Below are 18286 nucleotides of genomic sequence, written 5' to 3' on the forward strand. Positions count from 1 at the left end.
AAGATGGCGCGCCCCAAATTGCCAGCCTATTAGAGGGAGATTGGGAGAGACTGGGGCCCCAACAAGTATGATCAACAGCCACAGCACGAGACAAAGCTGCGAGGGCAATGGGTGAGGATCTGCCAAGTGATATGATCAATGGCGCAATGAAGGACAAGATGGGAGCACAACGTGTCTCGCCAGCAGAGAAAAAGAAGCAGGAAAACGTTGGTGCACCACTGAAGGGGAGGTGTCGATGGAGCTAGCAGTCGAACTTGGCCAGCAAACACAGCAGCAGCAGCAGCGGTATGTATCCCCCACAACAAAAGGCAAGCAATTGGGACGGAGCGAGAATGAGAAACGGCGGAAGGGCCGAGCTTTGGGGGCCTGTTGTCGATAATAATAAAAGATCGATCGAAACAAGACAAGACACGGATAGACAAGAGGCAAACGAGAAAAGATGGGACGATGATGAAGGTAGTATGAATGGATGGCCTGGCGGACGGGCAATGCGTGGGTGCTTGCTGTGCCTGCCCCCTGCCTGGTCTGGGTCTGGTCGTGTCTGGTCTGCTCTGGCGTGTTGTCTGGTCTGTCGTACCCGTACCTGTGCACCTCTTCGCTCTCTCTTTCTCTGTCCCCGTCTGCTAGCTCTACCAGTTCCTACCTAGCTCTGGGGTAGTATCAGATGCAGATGGGAAATGAAAAGAGGCGGAACCCTGCCAGGTGCTGCCAAGGAATAGTGCAAGTTTTCGAGCAGGGGTGCAAGGTTGCATTGACTCCTATTTCGGTTTAGATTCGGTAAGCCCATGGGTGGTTTCTCAGGGGCTGGCCCGTCTCCCTCGCAGTCGGTTACGCTGCTTGTTGGGCCATTCGGCCGCTGCTGCGAATCAGTGGCGCACCCGTTTTCCCCATCACTCAGGCCCATCGGCGGATATTCCCACTCTGCAGCACCACCAAGCACCAGTAGCCTCTCTTTTTGCCTCCAGCTCCCCCAGTGTGGCCATGACTGCTGCTGCTAGTCTCATGCAGCTCTAAAGGCCCGCCCCACCCAGCACATGTCGTGTGTGTCGTGTATGTTGCCCTTTCCGGCAAGCCATATCTGCTGTCCGTCTGGTCTATTGGTCCATCTCAGTCCTGAACCGCTGCAGGTGCTAAAAGTGTCGGATGGCACATCCACCCACCGGAAAATCCCCAGGGATACAGGGCCTTTCTAGTCCCTTTCGACTGACACTTGTGGCTCTCGCACCCCACGACGCCAACGGCCAGACATCTGGAAATGGGTTCTGCTCACGGATGTTTTCCTTCCTGGCGATTGTTAGAACCAATTCCCTCGGGTCACGTTGCCCTGCCCGAGTCAACAATCGCACAATCCAACAATCGTCACATGAGATGGCATCCTAGGTGGCCGACGGTACGAGTTGGAGAAGGGGCCCGCCCTCTCTCGGTCAGGGACCGCGCGTGGAGGAGGACAATCAACCAGATGTGTTGGGCGCAACGCAGAAGAAGTGGCGAGGTCGAGTGAGCGTGCCATGCGCAAATGTCAATCAATTTGAGCTTGTTTGAGATCAGCAAGGACCATTGAAACCGAAAATTTGCCCAGGTGTTGCCAGGCCTGCTAGGGCCCCAGCTGTCAACGAACTGCTTGCGAGTCGCCAGCCCGCTTCTTGTTTTACACTTTGGTGATCGCCAGGGATGCATCGAACAAAGCGGAGCTGCATAAAGTACTGCCCATCCACCCATCTGCAATCCTGCTGAGAGCCCACTGGCACCGTACCTGCCTGCGGGCCCTGGCCGGCCTCACACCGCGAGCGGTGAGCGGTGGCAGCACACGAAGACGTGAATGGATGAATGGGTGAAAGGGTGAACGGTTCGGTTGACTCTCTGACGTTGTACGCGTGGTCGGTCGACTTTGCGTATCGGATACGATGCGAGCGAATACGGCAAGTCAGAGTTGTTTCAATACGGCCGCGAAGGATGAGATCGTCCCACAAATGAGGGTTGATAGCTGGAAATTATCGACGGGCCGGCGAGTCGACATGGCAATTTGCCGCTCGACTGAAGACGGGTGTGAAACTCAAATAACACCAGTGCCAGATTTATTGAGAGGCCAGCGCCGGCAGCTCTTCAAATTTCGAGTTCGCCATACGGGCCGGCTCATGACTTGTGCCACCTAGCCATGCACGTTCCATTGTACCGTGGCATTGAGCTGCGTGGCTAGGACGTGGAGGCTATGGGCCTCTTTCTTCTCGCTTGCTACGACGACGACGAGTCTAGACCCAGAACGGAGGAGGCGACGACTTCTCACGCCGCCAAGCTTGTCAGGATTTCGACGCATCATCAGGTCATAATTCTCTGGAAGCGACTTGCACCTGCGACATACCACTTTGGCGGGATATACAGACCCCCGCTTTTCCTTTCGGTTTCTTTGACGCTGAAACCGCCAACAAAAATCAATGTGCAGGCTAATCTTTCCGACTTGCAGATTGCAGATTGCAGCAGATTCCAGATACCAGATCGCAGATGCCAGTTCTTAGGGAAACACGGGCAGGCGCTCCTTCAATCCCCCACTTCCTGCCCTTTTCGTCGACGCGAGCCGTTGCCATTGGCTGCTGTAGTGGGGGTGTTCTAGACCCTCGGACCACCCACGCCCACTCCCCGCGATAACGCAGGCGTGCTGTGGTAGACGCAGACACGGACGCCAAAACAGTCGAACCCTTTCCCTTCTAACCAACAACTTCCAAGGTTTTTCCAATTCTTTGCTCCCCTAGCCGCACAGTTGCATCGCGCTCCGTACCATTGGCTTTCTCAACCTAGTGGCGAAGACGAGAACAGGGCGCCCGGCCGCAGATGCATGCAACCTCCCCATACGAAAAGGATAAGCTACTGTACATGCAAGCTTCCAGCAGCCACGTGGGTCAGGGAAGGACCGATAGCTTAGGGGGCGCGCCTGGGCGTGCAACCCCGCGGTCAGGACCACTCGAGGCCATCTAGTCTATCATCTGTGCCCATCGCCGCAAGCAGATGGAGTGGCCGAACGGCCGGATGGAAGCACACAGACAGACGTACAGGCCGATGCCAGGCCTCAGACCTGACCGGAAGCTAAATCATTGATTCTTGCCACAGTGGTGCCCTTGTCCATGTCCCTGGCCTCGACCGATCCGAATAGAGCTTCAAGCTGCTTCCTGCAGATAACCTTGCAGCAGCTGGGGACTTGTTCTATTCAGTCGACCCTAGCATACTAGGGTACTGCTAGGCCCTGGCTGCATCATCGAAACCACGTCGAACTCGAGGGGGTCTTGCCTGTTGCGCACATTTTCCGCCGTTTGCTGGGGAACGTCATTGCATCAATTCGTGACCCCCTGGTCCGGCGGCACTGTATCAGCAGGATACTGCCTCGAACCATCGGGAGCAATAGCAATGCTCGCGATGGCGTCTTATAGGTGCAAGTCGGCGCGATGGGTATTTGCTGTCAAGTGCGGCATTTTAACGCGGCCTCGCTCGAGGCGGCGAAGAGAAGCGTCGCCAAGCAGCAAGCCCAGGATTCCCTTCTCGTTAGCCGAGGATGAGAAGCTGTTCCCTCAACTCTCCTCCCCTCACGTGCCCCTTTCCCAGAAACCCTGAATTGGTCCTATTGGCGGTCAAGTGAGACCCTTTTCTGGTTCGAGACACCCGAATCAGTGTTGTGCATTGTATATCCACCTCGCTCTCCATGGACACGCTTAGCCGAGTGGTGTCGCGCAGGAGGGAGCCCTTCTCGACATCTTGAGGGTTCCCTCCCGGTACTCAATGCGCCGAGCCGGGAGCAGGACGGGAGGGGCTTGATTCAGGATGCCTGATTGGCACTGCTGAAGTTGTTGGAGAGTACCCGGGCATAGCATGACATTCTACACAGTGTATCGCGGTGATCTGGAGCATGTTTCTTGTCGTGCTGCAAGGTTGATGAAGTCATCACCAGGAGGCAGAGCCTGCCCTGCGACGGAGATCAGCAGATCTGAGGGGCATGCCACGGAAGACAATACTGAAAACGCGACCACCCCTGGCAGGATCGGAGACGGTGCAGCCTATGGTTGTGTCTTCTGGAAGCGTCGCAGGTGACAGCGCGGTGATGAGCATGGGGGCATAACCTCGGGAGAGGGTTCGATTCCGCCAGTGATATGCAGCGCGGTAGTAGTAGCCGCTCTTCTCACACACAGCCAGTCGGCATTGCTGGTCGGCATAATCGTTTCGCGCCTTGAATGCCCCAAACTGGGGTTCATGCGAAGATTGCAGGGACCGCCAATCACGGCGACGTCATTGGTGAAGAGTCCACCGTCTAGTGATGGGAGCATGCATTGGCACAGGTAAGAGACCAGTTGTATTTCATGTGGTGGTGGTGCTGTGCTGGTATAATTATGCGTGGCTTCAATCACTGCCAAATTCATTAACAATCCTGAAATCACCAGGTTCGGCGCTTAAGTCTCGTTCTGCGAGATAACGTGTCAATGGGTTCTCAGCATGCTTTTATGCGACATCTCACGGAGCGGACAGCAGCCAGTTCTGTACCTCAATGGCCAAAAAATGATCTGAAGGTAAAAAAAGAGTTCAGGCCCGCGTGTGCCCTACATCTCTCTTCGTTCGGCCAGTGCCAACGTACTCGGGGTGAGATTTCCTGCCACATTGAGCGTACTGTCTCTCCTCTATTTTCCGTGGATACTACCTGAGTCGAACGGACGACTGTTCTCGAATTGTGTTTTTTTTTTTTTGTGATAATAATATTTCGTTTGTGTTGTTAGACGCTATGGCGGTTGTGCCAGGGAGCGCTGGGAATCAGGGCAACCAGGCAATTGAAGTACTCGGTTGGGGGGCAGCGAGCTCAGGTACGGTACTTGGGATGAAGGCGAGTGGTGAATGGCAGAGTCTGCGGGAGGGAGAGCTTTGGGATGACCTACGGGCGCAGAGAAGACATGGTTGAGGACCGGCCGTGTGGCGATGGATGGGGGCTGTCTCGTCCCACTGCAGCCCGTGAGGATTGCCGCGAGAGGACTTCGCAATGGGCATCATCCTCACCATGCCCACCGATATGAACATCACCAGGCGGCTTGTTATGAGGACTGCTTCCAGACTCTTTCAATGGCTTCGGGTGCTTCAGCTGTCATATCTGGTTCCATATGCTCCCGGCATCGCTTGTGGCTTGCGTCCTACACGTTGCTATCACGATTGGGATATATCTCCCTTGATTCAATGTCATTGGTATAATTATCCTCGAAGCCGTTTATTGTCACTCCTGGTACCCTCGTCCATAGAGCATCCGTCATCCTTAGCGGGCGGGCGATTGCTTCAAAACTTACTGTCGTAGGCTATATGCATCAGCTCAAGAAGCTAGATAGGTCTATCGTAAGAAGATCCTACCCATTTACAAACGTTCCACAGCCACGATGTGCTTCCATGGTATTACTGGGACAACTTGGCCAGCAATCGCGGCACAGCACTCCCACGTCCAGAGAGACATGAACTCAGTGAGTACGAAGGGGTGCGCCGCTATGCTCGTGTGATCGAAGTGTGGCATCCGTCTACCATTCTGCTCGATGCAAGCAGGCCATTTCCCTCGCCCAGTCGTCCAGTCATTCTCGTTATGCTGCGATCGAAGCAGTCGCTTGCGGACAACGCAGAACCTCTAGATCGCCATCATCCTCGTATCGTTCATCCAAGAATTACTGCGCCACCACCGCCTGAATGTCCATATGCGTGAGGTCGCGGAGGGGTGGTCCGAGTCGTGAATCATCCAAAGGGCCGCTCCGCATGTAGTCCAACCTCGAATCGGCCCGTGTATGCAAATCCCATCATTTGTTTAGGTCCACTTGTCGGCGTTTACCATCATCTCCAGACACCTGCCCTCCTCATCACGTTGTCAAACTCGGACTTCTTAACGCCTTTGCCCACCCCCGCCCCACCGTTCGCCTCCAGGATCATATCCCGCAGCAGGTCGTCGTCAACCTCCTCCTTGAGCACGGCGGCGACCCTCTTCAGGTGCGCGACGGTGATGACGCTGCTCTGCGACGCGCCACCGTCCTCACCGGTTGTGGTGCCGCCGCCCGTGAAAAGCGAGAATGCCTCGTCGACTTCGTGGATGTGCGCGTCGGAAGTCTGGTCCCGCGCGTGGAGCTTGAGCGCGCAGATGGCGACGAAGGCGGGGTAGTTGGCGAAGCCCTCGTCCTCCGGGTCGAGGACCTCGATAAACTCGGCTAGCTCGTCCTTGTCCTTGGGCGGGATGTCGAGGGCTCTGTTGGCAGGGCAGGAACAGGTCGTGTCAGCAGCTCTTCCCCCGCAGGGCGTTGAATGGTGAGGGGGATGTGAACGGGTGAGGGGAACTCGTGCAAGAAGAAAAACAACAGCAAAGAACATACATCATGGCCCTGCGGACGTCATCGATGGGGATGACGCCCTCCTTCTCGCCATCCATGGGCTCCGCGAAGAGCGTGAAGGCCTCCTTGATCTCGGCCTCCTCCTGCGCGGTGATGTCGTGCTCCTTGGCGAGCTTGGACTGCCTCGCAGCCCTGCCTGATGCGCCTGACTCGGCCGCTCCCCCGGATTTCCGCTTCGGAGGCTGTCGCTAGTGTCAGATTGATGGCTGGCCACGGCGGAAGCTCATGCGAGGCTTGTTTTGGGCGGAATGCTGGGTACTTACCATGATGGGCTCGCGAGGCGCGTCGGGCGCGTGTCGAATGTCGCAAGGTTACGAGATGTGATTTACTGGAATGCCCTTGGATGATGTCAAGGTGGGGACTCTGGAGATGGACCCCTGGGTGGATATTCCCGAAGCTGGTCCACTGGCTGCAGGCCGTCCTGCCAGCTGGGTGCGGCTGCTGTTGGCGCTGCCGGGCCGCTGGAAAAGTCTCTTAGTACTCGCTTAAAATTTCTTCGTCGAAAGCTTTACGAGACTCCTTCACCCGAAAGTTCAACCAGCCTCTGTCCCAATTCACCAATACTTCAATCTTGACCCTTTTGTCCAGGAAATTTTTCATCTCCAGCGCACAGAGACTGCGCAACAATGCGCGCACAATCGAATGCGCCGCGACAACCGCTGCCTTGAGACTTGCTGCTTCCCAGTCGCAACACACGACAGCCACCTGCTGTCCTCGAACAACTTTACGCTGGGGACACGAGGATCTCCATGGGGCCAGGCCTGACTACCGTGTGCATTCATGCATACATACGTCGGTGACAGTAAATCAAGAGACGACGGCGACCAAGAAATGGCACAAGTGTGCGGGACCAGCGCCTACGTCTCTATGACACCGGATCGGATGGCGTTCACAGCGTCGGAATTGACTACCGCACATACTGCCAGGACGGCTCATTGAGCATGGCAGGACCCCTGGATAGGAGTCCTTTCTGCCATTTGCTGGTCATGGCGGTAAACAACCGTCTCAAGCGGGCATGTCGGCCGATGCTTGGTCCGTGGACAATTCGGTGGGCCTGTCACCTTGAGTGCAAGGTGGGTAGAAATGGAATGAGCGTGGTGCCAGGTTGGCAACGGTGGTGTTGAGTGGCCTCACTCAAAGTCGTCCCGACGCCTTGGGCCATGCCACCTTGAGACTGTTGTACGCGATGCTCAAGCGACATCGACACAATACTTCATCAAATGCCCATTGGCCGTCACAAGACAGCAAGGTAAGAGCATGTGACGCCAGCCACGACCAAACAATCTCCGAACAGAATCAGTTCGTCAAACCCCTTAAAACATCGCTTCTTCAATAGCTAGAGCTTGCCGTCTCCAATCATTATAACTCCAGGGCGGCCAAGTGTGGACACTGAAGCAAGATCAAATCTTTCCATCACTCGGTCGATGTTGCCCATTCTCAACCCAGAGATTGGCGACTGCTTTGACATGGGAACATCTCTCATCGCTAGATAGAATGTTGGTAGCAAATAATTTATGAAACAATATTTTTGTCTTCGCTGCCCGACGTTCAAGTCTTCCCCAAACGAGTTGCATATGCGCTCGCTCACTAGAGCCTTGTGTTGCTCGGCTCTCTGCCATGGCGTCTTAGCCAGGCCTCTGGCGGCGACGCGTTCCCGGCTCAGACTTACTTGAAGTTGTTCTTGCCCTCACGCAGCGCCGCCATCACCTCGACAGGATCTGTCTTTCCGGTGACCTTCTGCATGTCGGGATCCTATGCTTCAATTAGCGACTGTCTGTCCTCCAAAAATGCAAGGGCCACTACTCACACTTGTCCGCATGAACGGGTTGTGTTGCTGCAGAACAAAAGCCGCCGTCAGTACATAAACCCGACCCATCCGAATATGCTTCACCTACCTTCTCATCCCCAATCGTGAACTTGCCCTGCGTCTCCTGGTTCGCGTCGGCAAAAGCCTGCAGCTTCTTGATCGCATCGTTCTGCAGCACCGACACGGCGAACTTGACGTTGCTCTTGGTGTACTCGTGGCCGGGGAAGACCTTCGTGTCGTCCGGGAGCGCGGCCAGCGTCTTGTTGAGCGCCGTGTCCATCTCCTCGGCGCTGCCCTCGAAGAACTTGCCGCAGCCCGCGTGGAACAGCGTGTCGCCCGTGAAGACGGCCCGCTCGCCCTTGGCGCCGTCCTCCATGAACCAGCAGATGCTGTCCTGCGTGTGGCACGGCGTGTACAGGCCCTTGACGGCGATGCTGCCGATCGTCCAGCCCTCGCCGTCGCCCGGCGTCTTGGTCACGCCCTCTGCGCCCTTGCCGGCGATGATGGGCAGGTCTGGCACGCCCAGCTCCTCGCGGAGCTTCTTGTTGCCGCCTGCATGGTCCCAATGGCTGCGTTGGAGGTGATTAGCGAGCGGGCCAATGTGCTCGAGACTGGGTGGGGGAGGGCTCACTGGTGTGTGTTTACTATGGCCTTGAGGTTGATCTTGCCGCTCTCGATTGCCTTCTTCAGGACGGGAGTGACTCTACATCTCATGTGTAAGTAGGGACGTCAAGTCCGCGGTCATCCGGGGCACTCACTCAGGGGGGTTGGCAGGGTCGATGATCACAGCGTCTTTGCTCTTGTCATCGGTGACCAGGTAGGCGTAGTTGTTGCTACTGCCCACCCCTGTTCAGAGTTGTCGTCAGCGGGCCTAATCAGAATCAACTTGTGAGGGCATCAACGCACACATGGGAATCGACTGGATATGCATGTTACGGATCGGTATAAACTAAGTCGTCGGTGTCTTGTTAGTCGGTCGCGGTCTCGGAAACGTCGTGCAGAAGAGCTGGCGGGCTCGCAACTCACAGCTCTTGCTAGAGGACTGATTTTCGATGTGAGAACAGGTCTGCGGAAGATCGCGGAATTCATCGCTTGCTCGGCTTTGCTGATTCCAAATTTGTGAAGTTTCTCCTCTTTACCTGCGACGGCATGCATCTGTACAGCTGGGTGACCAATCGTAATCAGAATGACGTTATTGGATCCCAGCCCGGCCGAGTGCGGCTCCGGTGTTTATCTCCGCCCTATGTTTTGTGACCCCACTGTGTTCACACGATAAGTCCGGCTGGATATATTCCATGGAAGAGGCCTGGCAAACCGGTTCTCAGCAATGTCTTGGGGTCTATCATCTGCTCTACTATAAACCTGAAGTCGTGGCTGTTCTGACAACCTCACCCGTGTGCCATAGCAAACACCGCGAGACGCTGGAGCCGTCCAATTTGCCTGACTGTTCGAGGTGAAGACGGGAGATATTATATGCCACCAGGTGAAGAAGCAGGAGGTGCTTTCGTGGAAAGGCAACTCGACGAGTGGTGTGTAGGATGGCAAGTCGGTCTAAACGAAGTCGGATTTCTAGTGATGCAACACGACTCGGTTGAAGACTAAGACCAAAGACGATGAAGAGGATATCTCTGGAGAGAGACCTCAGGATGTTGCTGGACAAGCACATCTTAGGTTGGCCAATGACCAGTATCAAGCTCTTCACAGCCGAGTTACAGGATCCCTATGGGTCGCGACGCCCACGGGCCTTTCCATCTCTTCCAGCCAGGGCTATCATCATCGGCACCATCCCGTTTCCTCTTGCCGCCCTCACTCCCACTCACCAAGCCTTCGACCTCCTCCCTAGCCTCACGCAGCTCTTTCCTCAACTGCTCATGATCTGCGGGTATCTCCTTTTCCTCATCTTGCTGTGACTCGTCTCCCGTAGCCCGGAGGAGAATTTCCCTTGCAAGCTTCACCGACCGTGACAATATGCCTCCGTCCCTCGCAGACTGTCCGATATCCTCCAGCGTCCTCAACACGAGCGCATCATCCCACTGCCCCAGCTGCCTCGTCAACGCCTGCTTCGCCGCCTCACCGCCCACCTCCCCTTCCTGCCTCTGCAGATACCCCATCAGCGCAGCGCGGCACATCCGCCCCTTGATCGTAGACGTAGCAGCAGCAACCACCACCACAGGCTGCCGTTTCCCAGCAGCCAGCCCGTCCAACGCAGTAGTGGCAGAAGCAGCAGCAGCAGCAGCTCGTGGAGTCCCCGCCGCCACCCGGACCCCGCCCTCACCCCCTCCCTGCCCGTCCGGCAGGTTCCTCCAGTAGTACTCCCAGATCCAGACCAGCGCCCTGCCGGCGGCGGGCCGCAGCTGCGCCAGCCCGGGCATGGGCTCGTGGGTGCCCTGGTGGCGCAGCTCGACGAAGCCCGCGGGCAGCCCCACCGTCTTGGCCACGCCGTACATGCTCAGCTTGCGCGCGCGGTCCTGGTGCCCGTCCAGCAGGCCTGTCACGAATCGCGTGAACGCCGTGAGGTACGCCGCGCGCACGCCGTACTCGCTTGCCGCGTCCGGGCCGGTGGCGTCGCTGCCGTGTTGTGCGCTGGTGGCGGTGGTGGTGGTGGTCGTCGTCGTGTGCCGCCGGTCCAGCAGCACCGCCGACATCAGCATCGCCGTCGACTCCACCACGTGCGGGCAGTTGCCGCGGTGCACCCACATGAACACGCGCGCGATCGCCCGTTGGATGTCCTGCAGCTCGGCCGGGGTCCATTTGTGGTGCGGCGTTGGTGGGGACGGTGGTGTTGTGGCTGATGATGATGGGTAGAACTGGCTGCGGACTTTGAGGAGCTCGGCGCGGTTGCGCCAGGGCGTGAAGACGAATTGGACCATCCCTGGCGAGAATGCAGACAACAGTAGATCGAGGTGTTATAATCTCATGTGCAGCGGATATTGAAGATTTGTCGTCGTTGGTGAGCACGTAGATAAATATATCAAGTCTGTCTTTTTGCTGGTGATACTGGCAGTGTGAATTAAGAGCGTCCAAGTGAAATTCTCATTTCTCAACGCGGCGGCCGTTAACTGCTTTACACCACCACCACCTACCTGCCAATTCACCTACACTCATATTAAGACACATCATGAATTCATTTTCACCACAATTGTTCACAAATAAGATGGGACAGTTTCATTTTACTGTAGCACACGCATTCAAATACGCACTTGCTCCTTGAACTTGGGCACTGCTAAGGCCGCATGAGAGACAACACACACATCACTTGGACACCGGCCTGTTCAGCCTCGAGAAATGTCTATTCATTTTAATTTTCTCTACCTGGTTCTGCACCATATTTTGGGGGGTATTTTTGAGACGGGCGGCCTTTACACCACCTCCAGGAGCGCCATTCCGGTCAATCTAACACTTTGAGTTGATCCAGAACTTTACTGGATGGTCTTCTCCTCCATGTTGATGCCGTACTTGGTCTTAAGCTCGTTCAGGATGGGCTCGCAGAGGCTCCACTTCATGGGGGCCAGGACACCCTTCTCGGAGATGGTGCCGTCCAGGACCTGCTTGACGGCGACAGCGCAGGGGACGCCGACCAGCTTCGCCATGGCCGAGTAGCCCTTGGGGTCGCCGTACTCGACCAGGGTCGAGGTGCGCGTCTCCTTGCGGCCGTCGGCGTGCTCGATGCCGAACTTGTGCTGCAGCATGACCATGTCGCGCTCCTCGCCCTCGTACTGCATCTTCTTCTCGAGCGTCGCGCAGAGCGTGTCGAGCGGGTTGCCGCGGGGTGTGATCTGCTCGTCCGAGAAGATGCCGATCCACGCCAGCCCGGACAGGATGCGGCTCTGCTCCTCGGGCGAGTCGAACTTCGCCTTGGACAGGATCGCCGCCTTGAGGTCCTCCTCGCTCGACGACGCCGCGCCCACGATGGCCTTGGTGGCCTCCTTCCAGCTCGTCGGCTTGGACAGCACGTCCACGGGCGTCTCGGTCAGGAAGCCGGTCTGCACCAGCGTGCGGATGAACTCGGGGAAGCCCTGGTATCGCAGGGTGCCGCGGACGATGGTCTTGGCCTCGGGGATGCTGTAGCGCTCGCTGTAGGGCGTCGAGTCACGGTTGGGGTAGGCGACAAAGGCGTAGCCCGGGTAGATGTAGTAGGGCTTCGCGGCGCCCATCAGCTCCTTGCCGGCGATCTCGACCTGCTTGCCATCCTGCCAGTACTTGGCCGTGTTGCCCAGGGCGAGCAGCACACCACGCGACGACCAGCTGAACTTGTATCCCAGTGGGTTGTCGGATGCCTCAGGGGCGGGGAGACCACCGCAGTATGACAGGAAGGAAGTGATCTTGCCTCCGGCCTGGTGAACCTCCTCGATGGTCTTGACGGCCCACAGATGATCGACTACGCTGGGGTCAGCTATCTGAGCACCAGGAACGGGTCTCAGTGTATGAAAGGTAGGAGCAGAATATCTTCAGCAACCCACAGGCCATCTCGCAAGCAGAAGCCCAGCACAGAGCCTCATTACAGCCAGCGAGATGGCCTGTGGATCGCAATATGTGTCCATCCTCACGCAAGTGGGCTTCATCTGATCTCGCCGAAGGGGGGGGGGGGCGCTGCTTACTACCGGGGTCGAGGCCGATCTCGTTCATGACGGTGATGCCAGCCTCCTTGGCGGCGGCGTCGAGCTCCAGCATGGCCGGGCTGACGTAGCTGGTGGTGACGACATGCTTCTTCTGGCGGATGGCGGACTGGATGACCTTGGCGTGGAAGGTGTATGGGATCAGGGAGATGACGAGGTCGTGCTGGGCGACGGCGGCATCGAGGGCCTGTGCGTCGTTGACATCGAGGGCGGTTGGCTGGGCGTTCTTGACGCCGACGGAGAGGTTCTGGGCGGTCACGAGAGTCCTGCAGGCTGTTTGAGAGACGGCGATGCCGTCAAGGTTAGCCCGGGGGCCCCAAGGCAGGCAGGCAGGCAGGCGAGCTGGCACGGGGGAGGAGGGGCCAGTCAAACCAGGGGGAGGGGGTGGGATGGGCCTGGTGATCAGATGGGGCGCCTGCACGGCAGACGATAGAGGGAAGGAGGTTTTGCGTACCAACGGTGACCTGAACGCCGGATTCACTCAGAATGTCCAGAGTCGGCTTTGTGACGAAGCCAGCGCCGAGCATAAGCACCTTGCTGTGAGAGGTAGGCAACAGGTTAGCCGACTGCCCCGCCTCACGCTCATCCTCATGCCCAAACCAGCACACAACACCACACGACCACCACAATCACGAGCACGAGCACGAGCAAGCAGGGGCGCAAACAGGCAGGAGAAATTGACTGCTTGCGCGTCCCTGCGATACGAGATCACACGTACTGTTGGGACGCCATCTTTGCTGGAGTAGAATCCGTCTGGGCGGGGGGTGGAACGGGTTACGGGGGGAGATCTGGTTCCAGACAACAAGAGATCGTGTTTGTCGTCACACCAGGAAGATTGGTTATTCGATCGACTTGATTTGACTTGACTGAATGACTGGAATGAGTGACCGGCAGATTGGTTTCCACGTCTAAACAAGAGACCTCTGACCGCTACTGTATCAATACAACAGTGTACGCCATCGAGAGGGAAAACTTTTTGGGTGACTCTTCTCGCCGTGTGACGACAACCCCACGATGCCGATAACGGCGGGTTTGGCCTTCAGTTTGCATCACCGATTGACGACCCCTCACCTGGCAGCCTGGCAGTCTGGCACGACTGTGCTCGACGTGACGGTGTGCCTGTCTGGGTACTGCCGGCACTGGCGTGTGGGTGTGCGCGGGCGGATGTACCCAGGTATCGCCTCATTCGCCCAGCCCAGTCCACATTCATGCTTGCTTGCATCAGAGGTGCAGGGCAGGTCAGGCAGTGGGTACGGACGGTACTGCGACTGGGCACAGAGAGGCAGAGAGGAAAGCTACGTATGATTGTGTACGAAACAGACGCAAGGGCCACCTGGCCAGCGAACTGGAAACCACCTCAAACCCTCCACTAGCGGCAGCGCGACGTCAAGACAGAATTTTCGACCTGGGGCCAGAGTCGCGAGCGGGCGAGGCGAGGCAGGCCAGCTAGGAAAAGAGCCGACCGAGTCACTCGCAGGTAGACCCGCACGCAATTATAGCCGACGGGAGACTTCCGCACTACTGCTGCCCCTTCTTGGCGCGGGCTCGCCCTTCATCCTCTGTCTCGGTTCCCCTCTTGTATCTTTGTATCTTCCTCTCTCCATACGCATCCATGCAACTAAAATCCCCACCTCCACTTCCCATCAACCGCCCAGAGAGGAGGCCATGCCCCATGTCCAGGCCCATGCCCCACGCTCATGCCCATGCCCACGCCACGCCCAACGCCATGTCAGTGGCCTGGTGGTGGCCCCAGGGTCCCGGCCTCGAGGCAGCGCAGCACGGCACAGCACAGCACAGCACAGCACCGCATCACAGCAGAACGGCGTCCTGCAGCAAGCTGAACAGCTCCTGGGTGGGGACCCACCCCGACACACATGGAAAAACCGGGGCGCACAGATACCGCACTGCACGCACGCAACAGCGTAAAGGAGACATCACTACATGCATCCCTGACGCAGCGCCGGCCGGGCACAGGGGTCCTCGAGCACGACGAGGAACGGGCAGACAACTTTCCTTTGCCTGGCTCGCCTGGGCTCCACGCAAGGTTGTGGGCGGCTCTTTTTTGGGTTTTATTTTTTTCCTGCCCTTCACTTGTTTTTTTTTCATCTGTCCTCCCCCTACCCTCGCTCCCCACCCTGCCCACCCTGCACACCACCGTCCCACCCCACCCCACCCCTCCCCCTTCCGTTGCTTTGCATTGCATGGGGCATGGGAGGAGAGGTCCGTCCGTTGATCAACAAAGGGAAGGGGTGAGTGAGAGGAGCCAAAAGGCAAAAAAACAAAAACGAGAGAACCCCACCCACACTTTTCTGCCCAATCACCTCACCCTAACTCCACCCCTATATCGAACAGATCGCCCTCTTTCCCACTCTCCCTCTTGTGATGCGAGAGCGGGCGGGCGGTCGGTCGGTCGGTGTCGGCTGCTAGGTCCATGTTGAGGAACCTGAGAAGCTTTCGACCGGGTTCTAGGTTCTACCTGGCCGTGGGCCACGGAGGAGTGACAAGACCAACCACCTCCACGACCAACAACACCACCACCCACCATCGCTCGTTCGATCTTTTTTGGTTCTCTGGTGGATGACTCTGTGACATCAAGATTACAGCCCACCCCCCCTCAACGCCCGAACCCCGAAATGTTTTGATTTTTCGATCCGCGCGGAGGGCTTGACTCGGGACACTGCACCACCCGGACCGGCACTCTATTGCCGCCTACTCGACCTGGACTAGACGTGCCCTTAGTAGGCTTTTAATTACCGTTGCTTTGTTGCTCTGCACAATGCCAAAAAAGCCTGTCACGATTCAAGAGTAGGGCGGTAGTTAGGAGCAACACTAGTGCAGTGGCAGTGCCAATATTGGTAATGATTTTGAAGTTTGGTTTTACATTCGAGTGCCTTTTGTAGCAGCGGGCTAGATGTAGGCGGGCCTTCCTTCGACTCGTACATGATGAATTCAACCCCTTCCCCCGACCAGGTTTTCCCATCCAAGTGGTAATGTAGTATATCTTACAAAAACAGCAGTGTTGCTGATTTGGTCTCTCTCTAGCAAAAAACCCGGGGTATCGAATTCGTTCCTTTGTAAATCCTGTAGCCCAATTCGTCCGTTGATCAAAACAAAAGCTTCCCCAGTGTGAACTCCGTTGGCTTTCCCATAAATCAAAACTCCAGTAAATGCTGATCATAATCGTGTCATGCGTGATGCTTGAGGATTGCTCACTCCTCGTCGGCGGATTCGGCCTCGCCCTCTCCGTCCTCTTCCTCATCATCATCGTCGCTGACTGGTGGCTCCCAAGCATCCTCCAGCTTGAGACCCTTTCCGGTTGGTTGGTAGTCAAAGGAAGCACCCAACAGCCCGCCCTCGCTGTGGAATGGTAGCTTCTCGGGTGGGTCATAGAGTCCTAGGCCGATGAGGATGTCCCCTTCCTCTTCCTCGTCGTTCTCGTCCAGCGATTGGTACGGGGCGGACTCATCGTTCTGGAGGACTGGCTCTGGCTGCTGGGACTTGGGCGGGTCCTCGGGGGTGGGAGGTGCCTGCGGTGCGAGACTGGCCCAGTTTGCTGGAGAGTGCGACGTCGCAACATAGCCAGGCAGAGAAGGTGCACAGGAAGGTCCAGGGGTGAAGGAGTACTGGGCCTCTCCTAAAGAAGACGACGGCATAGTGGCAGCAGCATCTGCGGAGATGTCCCAGCTAGGCGAGGAATACGTCTGGGGCAGTTCATAGGTTGAGTAAGGGAGGTTCAAGGGCGAGAAGGCCGACGCCGGTGAGCTGTATGCCGAGTAGGCAGCAGGTGTAGGCGGGAACTGGACGGGAGCGGGGGCCGGTGCAGCAGCGAAGCAGTCCATCTCGTTGTAAGATGGGAAGGGGTACTGGGTCGGTTGTGTTGACACTGGCGGCATATATTGTTGCGTCTGCGCCATGGTTGATGGGTGCCAACTGACTGGGCGTGCAGCCTTCTTGACGGGTTCATAGTAGTTGTTGCCGCAAGTATCAGGGCCGGGTGTAGGGAGGTATGGCTGCTCGACAACTTGTTGTGCCCGTTGGATGAAAGCCGGGTCGTTCATCAATGTCCGTCGACGTTGCTGCATGAGCGAGTTCCGGGGGCTGTTGCTGGCACTGGAGGGTTTGGCCACTCTCATGGCGTTTCCAGTGTGGGCGCCGTTCGATCCTCTCGAATATCTCCTGCTGGCTGATACTGCCATCTGCCTGGAGAGGTCTTCGAGGAACGCATCGTGGGTGTACTGAGAGGGATAGGATGGCACGCCAGGGAGGCTGGCTCCAACGAAGGAGTGCATCATCTTGATGTCTGTATGTGTGTTGGTGAAGTTGTGGTCGTTGTGTGTTATGTTGGCGAGAAGGACAGGTTGGGAGGCATGGAGCGCCGTACTCTATTAGTATATGACATCGTGGTGGCTGTCAAGGCAGATCGAGCTCTGACTGCTTATTATGGAATGGGTCGGTCATAAAGGAGAGGGCGAGCGTTGAGACAGGGACAGGGAAGCAAAGGGGCCATGTGGAATGGTTCGAAGGATACATCGAAGCTAGTTCGAGCAGGAGTGACATTGCCGTATTGGCACGGAGAACAAAAGTAGTGAGATGGGGACAAGGCCATTTGGCATGTGGATGTCTAGGTGAGAGGTATCATGGGGTCAAGGGTGGATGCGTCGGTTCGGGTCAAAGAGAGCTTGCATGTTGTGAAGGATTGGGCCGCCTGCGTCATATCGACTTGCAGGGATCATTGTTTTATGCTGGTTGTGTCCTAGCCAGCATTGGAGACGGTAGGGCGACTGCCATATTCGGCACAAGGCCGATGGAAGCAGGAGGGAACAAGCGGACAAGCAGTAGCCCCTGTCAAGCGTGGTGTGAGGTGAAGCGGGCCAAAGCTGAGGTGAACGATGTACCATACCACACCCCGTACCGTTGTACCTCAGCATGGACAAAGCCATTAGGTTTTGGCCTGTGTGTGCTGCGGAACCGTAGCATGCGTGTTGCCCCAAGAGAGTTTGGCGGTCCAAACTTGAGTACGCAACCAGCAAGCGAGCCAGAACCATACACAGGTACGCCGAGATACCTGTGAAGCATCTCAGCCGCCCGTGCTGGTTGCAAAAAAGCCGGCTGTCTGTGCAGCGAACGTACATGGTAGCCCACCAGCGGCGGTACGAAACAGAGCAACTCCAGGTCGGTGTAAGACAGGTCGCGAAGGGGCAAGCACGACGCGAGATTGCCTGAGCGAAAAGGCGGTAGGGTACTTTGGCGCATGAGCGGTTTGGCGTATCCCTGAGGCTCACGATGTACACGGTACCGGTATTTCGTAGCTGGAGAAGCAGCCCCAGTCAGCGGTTGGATCTGGGAATGTTTTGATTGGAACCGGCCCCTGGGGATGGAGGAAACGTACGTGCAGCGTGGTATGGGCCACAAACTAGCTAGAGCAAGGGCTGCCGGGGCCAGGCCTGGCGCTCCGTCCGTTCGGCACCATCAGTTTGGCAGAG

At 57.0% G+C, this 18286-nt stretch overlaps 5 protein-coding genes across 5 annotated transcripts; all 5 read right to left on the reverse strand.

The window, feature by feature from the left end:
• Nucleotides 1-5832: 5832 nt before the first annotated feature.
• Nucleotides 5833-6646, reverse strand: J7T55_002009 (Centrin-1; the record flags this gene model as incomplete). The annotated part of the gene is made up of 3 exons (XM_053142931.1): nt 5833-6238; nt 6363-6562; nt 6644-6646. The coding sequence occupies 3 exons, from the start codon at nt 6644-6646 to the stop codon at nt 5833-5835; spliced, it is 609 nt and encodes a 202-aa protein (XP_052994461.1).
• A 1321-nt stretch (nt 6647-7967) lies between these two features.
• Nucleotides 7968-9342, reverse strand: J7T55_002010 (hydroxyacylglutathione hydrolase; the record flags this gene model as incomplete). The annotated part of the gene is made up of 8 exons (XM_053142932.1): nt 7968-7992; nt 8050-8132; nt 8188-8214; nt 8276-8756; nt 8819-8890; nt 8946-9033; nt 9094-9136; nt 9214-9342. The coding sequence occupies 8 exons, from the start codon at nt 9340-9342 to the stop codon at nt 7968-7970; spliced, it is 948 nt and encodes a 315-aa protein (XP_052994462.1).
• Nucleotides 9343-9896: 554 nt separating this feature from the next.
• Nucleotides 9897-11057, reverse strand: J7T55_002011 (uncharacterized protein; the record flags this gene model as incomplete). The annotated part of the gene is made up of 1 exon (XM_053142933.1): nt 9897-11057. One exon carries the CDS (start codon nt 11055-11057, stop codon nt 9897-9899), a length of 1161 nt encoding a protein of 386 aa, XP_052994463.1.
• A 549-nt stretch (nt 11058-11606) lies between these two features.
• J7T55_002012 (saccharopine dehydrogenase) lies at nt 11607-13535 on the reverse strand (the record flags this gene model as incomplete). The annotated part of the gene is made up of 5 exons (XM_053142935.1): nt 11607-12565; nt 12648-12704; nt 12786-13076; nt 13258-13340; nt 13522-13535. 5 exons carry the CDS (start codon nt 13533-13535, stop codon nt 11607-11609), a joined length of 1404 nt encoding a protein of 467 aa, XP_052994464.1.
• A 2477-nt stretch (nt 13536-16012) lies between these two features.
• Nucleotides 16013-17095, reverse strand: J7T55_002013 (uncharacterized protein; the record flags this gene model as incomplete). Its single annotated transcript, XM_053142936.1, has 1 exon — nt 16013-17095. One exon carries the CDS (start codon nt 17093-17095, stop codon nt 16013-16015), a length of 1083 nt encoding a protein of 360 aa, XP_052994465.1.
• Between the last annotated feature and the right edge of the window lie 1191 nt (nt 17096-18286).

The sequence above is a fragment of the Diaporthe amygdali genome, assembly GCF_026229845.1.
Source record: "Diaporthe amygdali strain CAA958 chromosome Unknown NODE_12_length_1037015_cov_66_201586, whole genome shotgun sequence".
NCBI classification, from domain to species: domain Eukaryota; kingdom Fungi; phylum Ascomycota; class Sordariomycetes; order Diaporthales; family Diaporthaceae; genus Diaporthe; species Diaporthe amygdali.